This window comes from Tupaia chinensis, unplaced genomic scaffold (genome assembly GCF_000334495.1).
Source record: "Tupaia chinensis unplaced genomic scaffold, TupChi_1.0 Scaffold000429_1, whole genome shotgun sequence".
Classification (NCBI taxonomy): domain Eukaryota; kingdom Metazoa; phylum Chordata; class Mammalia; order Scandentia; family Tupaiidae; genus Tupaia; species Tupaia belangeri.
In genome coordinates this window covers 5,669,644-5,672,754 of record NW_006159934.1, presented here as the reverse complement: position 1 = coordinate 5,672,754, position 3,111 = coordinate 5,669,644, and the positions used below count along the sequence as shown (strand labels likewise).

Genomic DNA, 3,111 nt, shown 5'->3' with positions numbered 1-3,111 from the left:
CGCGCGCCCTAGAGGTAAAAATCTCCAAAAAAAAAAAAAAAAAAAGAACCTGGGATCAAAGACTATCCAGGTTCCTACTCCTCTTTTCTTATCCTCCCTCTCTCTGACTTCATTGATTCTTCTCTCTCTTGGTCCCTGGCCATTCCCAGTGCCTTCAGGTCCAGGAGGGACGTGGATGCTGAGCTCATGCTCTGGTCAGTCTGCCCAGCAATCCCTAGCCTTTGAGAGGAAGCTGCTGCTGACTGATGCTGATGTGAATGGACAGCCCAGGCTCCTGGACTCTGGAACCACCAGTTGCAGCAGAGCCTCCGAGAATATGTACTGCTTTCCCTGGCCCTAAACCAGCACCCCACATAGACCAGCAAACAGACACGCTGCCCTCTGCTGTGTGGTACTACATGGGGCACTCTCTTCTCCCAAGTTCCAGGACACTTAGTGATGTTCCTATTGTGGGGTATAGCTGGGCGTACACATGAGCCCAAGGTGCAGCAAGTTGCCCTCTGACTCGCTAACTCTCTCCTCTAGCCCTGGAGGGTGTGGGCTTCATATCTTAGCATTCACCTTCAGCTCACACGGGACCCCAAGGTCTTAACTCTTCACTTTCCAGTCACACTGAGACTGGTATTTAAGGGTAAGGAACTCCTCGGTATAAAACAGCAACGTTTCCCTTCAATGTGCTTGTGGACTCTTTTCACAGAACTCAAAAGAAAAATGGCAACTGATGTGTGTGTGTGTGAGTCATCCAAGAGGGGTCTTCTTGGGTTCCTCACAGGAAAGACAGATGGGACTGTCACAGCTGAGAGGATGACCAATCATCCCATCTGTGTCCATTTCCACGGCAGAGGCCCAGTGCCCTTTAGGATTCCATTTCTCCATGAACATCCATGAGAAAGGGCCTCCCTCCACAGACTCCAAGGCCTTGGGAAGTGGGATTCACAGGATGGCAGCAGCAAGAGGTGGGTGTGTCAGGCGGGCCAGACCAGGTCACCCAGCAAGTCTCCTCCTTACTGCTCTCAGCACCAGCCCAGTCAGCCAGGGATAGTGAGCCAGTGTCAAATGTCAAGTCTGGGCCTGGTGGTAGCACAGTGGTACTGCAACAGGACCACATAAGAAGTTCCAGGTTTGTGACTCGGGACCTCCCCTATTGAGGTGCCTCAGTCTCCTCTGTCGCTCTTGGAAGAAATAAATGAATATAAGTTCGAGGAAAAGAAATCAAGTTCTATCTTGCTTTGCAGGGGAGGTCTGTGTAAGGGCAAGCTGGTTTTATATCAGCCCCAACCCATGAAGGCCTTTTGCCTTTAATAAGACCGAACTCCCCAAACCAAAGAAGACTTCTGCCTCGTCTCAGGAAGTCGCTCACACCCTGGGGTTCTGGAAGAATGAAGACGCAAACAAGGCTGCCTTGGAGAGTGCTAACATGTATTTATTTCACAAGTTTGGAGATGGGGTGAGGGGCCGATCACCAATAAGAGGCCACCCAACGAGACATTGCGAACCCCACACTGGGCAACGGAGCAACTACAGGGTTTGGTTCTGGGCAAGGGTTGGCCTGGGACAGCACAAGGTACAGAGATGGGAACTGGCAGAAGGGACAGGCTTCTGTCTGGGACACCACGCTGGGCAAGGCCAAGCCACATCCTCCTGGCCAGTGACACAGAGCCACCCCCACTTGTGTCTCATCAGCCTGTCCCCATCCAGATGAGCCATGAGGTGGCAAGCCCAAGGCCACACAGCTACATTTGCTCTACCATACACTCAGACACACACGCGCACATACACGCCACATGTACACACATGCGTGCACACACCCTGCACGCACAGCACACAGGCCCACACTCGCATGCATGTACACACGTCCATATATTAACTCTGATTTATAAGTGCACCCTAACCAGAGGGCAATCGGAAAAAAATTATTACTCTTAAGAGAGGAAACGACTGCCTTCTCCCGTCAGCCAGCAGAGCGTGGGGTGAAATGAGGTGAGCAGGAAGCATCTTCGAGGTTCCTGGCACTCTAGGCCACGTTAACTTCAGCCCTCAAGTCCAGGTGGAGCCCCTTTGCTGCTGCCTGAGGACAGTGTTGACGAGTCAGAGTTTCCTGGTCGCAGTGGCCAGAGCTGCATGGCCTGGCTTCACCTGCAGGGTCCCTGGCAGCTACCATAATTCACCTGCTCAGCCCATTTCTGTCTTTGGCTCCCTCAAAACACAGGCAGAGGAGCTGACCTGAGCAGACTACAGGCGCCTAGAGCCCAGGTGCCCAGAAGAGATGCATCAGCTCCTCCCAGGCCATCTTAGGGGGACCCAGAAAAGCCCAGAGCTGTAGCCCTCAAAGCCACCCTGCTGGGAAAGTTGGCGGGGGGGCAGCACTGTCTTGGATGTGAAACAGCATCTGGGCAGAAGCAACCTTAGAGGAAACCAAGTTCCAGGGCCTGGCTGTCCCTCTGAGCAAAGGGGGCTGGATGTGGTGAAGCTCCCGTTGCCCCTGCCTTGAGGGCTGGTGTGGAGTTCAGAAGCTGCTGCTGCAAAAGATGAGAAAGAGAAAGGACCCTGCCAGTCCCAGATCTGGAGTGAGTAGGAGATGACAAGGAAGAGACATGGGGAGTCTCGCTCCTTGGAACCAGGTGCACATCTGGGGCTGCAGGAGCCACAGCTAGTTTCCCAGAGAAGGGTTCAGGGTGAGGACGTTTCCAGGGTGCACAAGCCTGTGGGCAGTTGAAGGCCTGAGGGGGACATTAAGTCACCACCTGGGTTCCTGAGCTGCCCTGGAGAAACCCTGGGAGTCTGCTGAGCACCTGCTGGCCCCTGTAGTCTCTCCACCAGTGCGGCTGGTCTGGAGGGTGTAAGACCCTTCCTGAGCCAGGTTCCGGGTGGCCTGCTCCTCCCCTCTACTTGATGGAGTTCTTAATGGTCCACCTCTGTCCTGTGCAGCTGCGGAGGATGAGGTCAATGCCGGCCAGGCCACGGTTCTCCACTTCCAGGCAGCGCCCTGTGCCCTTGTTCATGATGGCTCCATTCTGGGAGGGGAGAGCGAGAAGTGGGGGAGAGACAGGGAGAGAGAAGGGAGGAGAGAAGAGGGAGAAGGAGGGGGAGGGAGGGATAAAGAGGGTGAGG

The 3,111-nt window shown here is 54.4% G+C and overlaps 1 protein-coding gene across 2 annotated transcripts in view; it reads right to left on the bottom strand.

The window, feature by feature from the left end:
- Nucleotides 1-1,405: 1,405 nt before the first annotated feature.
- Nucleotides 1,406-3,111, bottom strand: part of GALNT17 (polypeptide N-acetylgalactosaminyltransferase 17) — a 486,325-nt gene continuing 484,619 nt past the window's right edge. For both annotated transcript variants that reach the window (XM_006155012.2, XM_006155011.1), the window contains one exon: nt 1,406-3,014. In XM_006155012.2, coding sequence (XP_006155074.1) covers nt 2,886-3,014 — 129 coding nt within the window. In that variant the 3' untranslated portion in view covers nt 1,406-2,885. The remainder of the gene's footprint in view (nt 3,015-3,111) is intronic.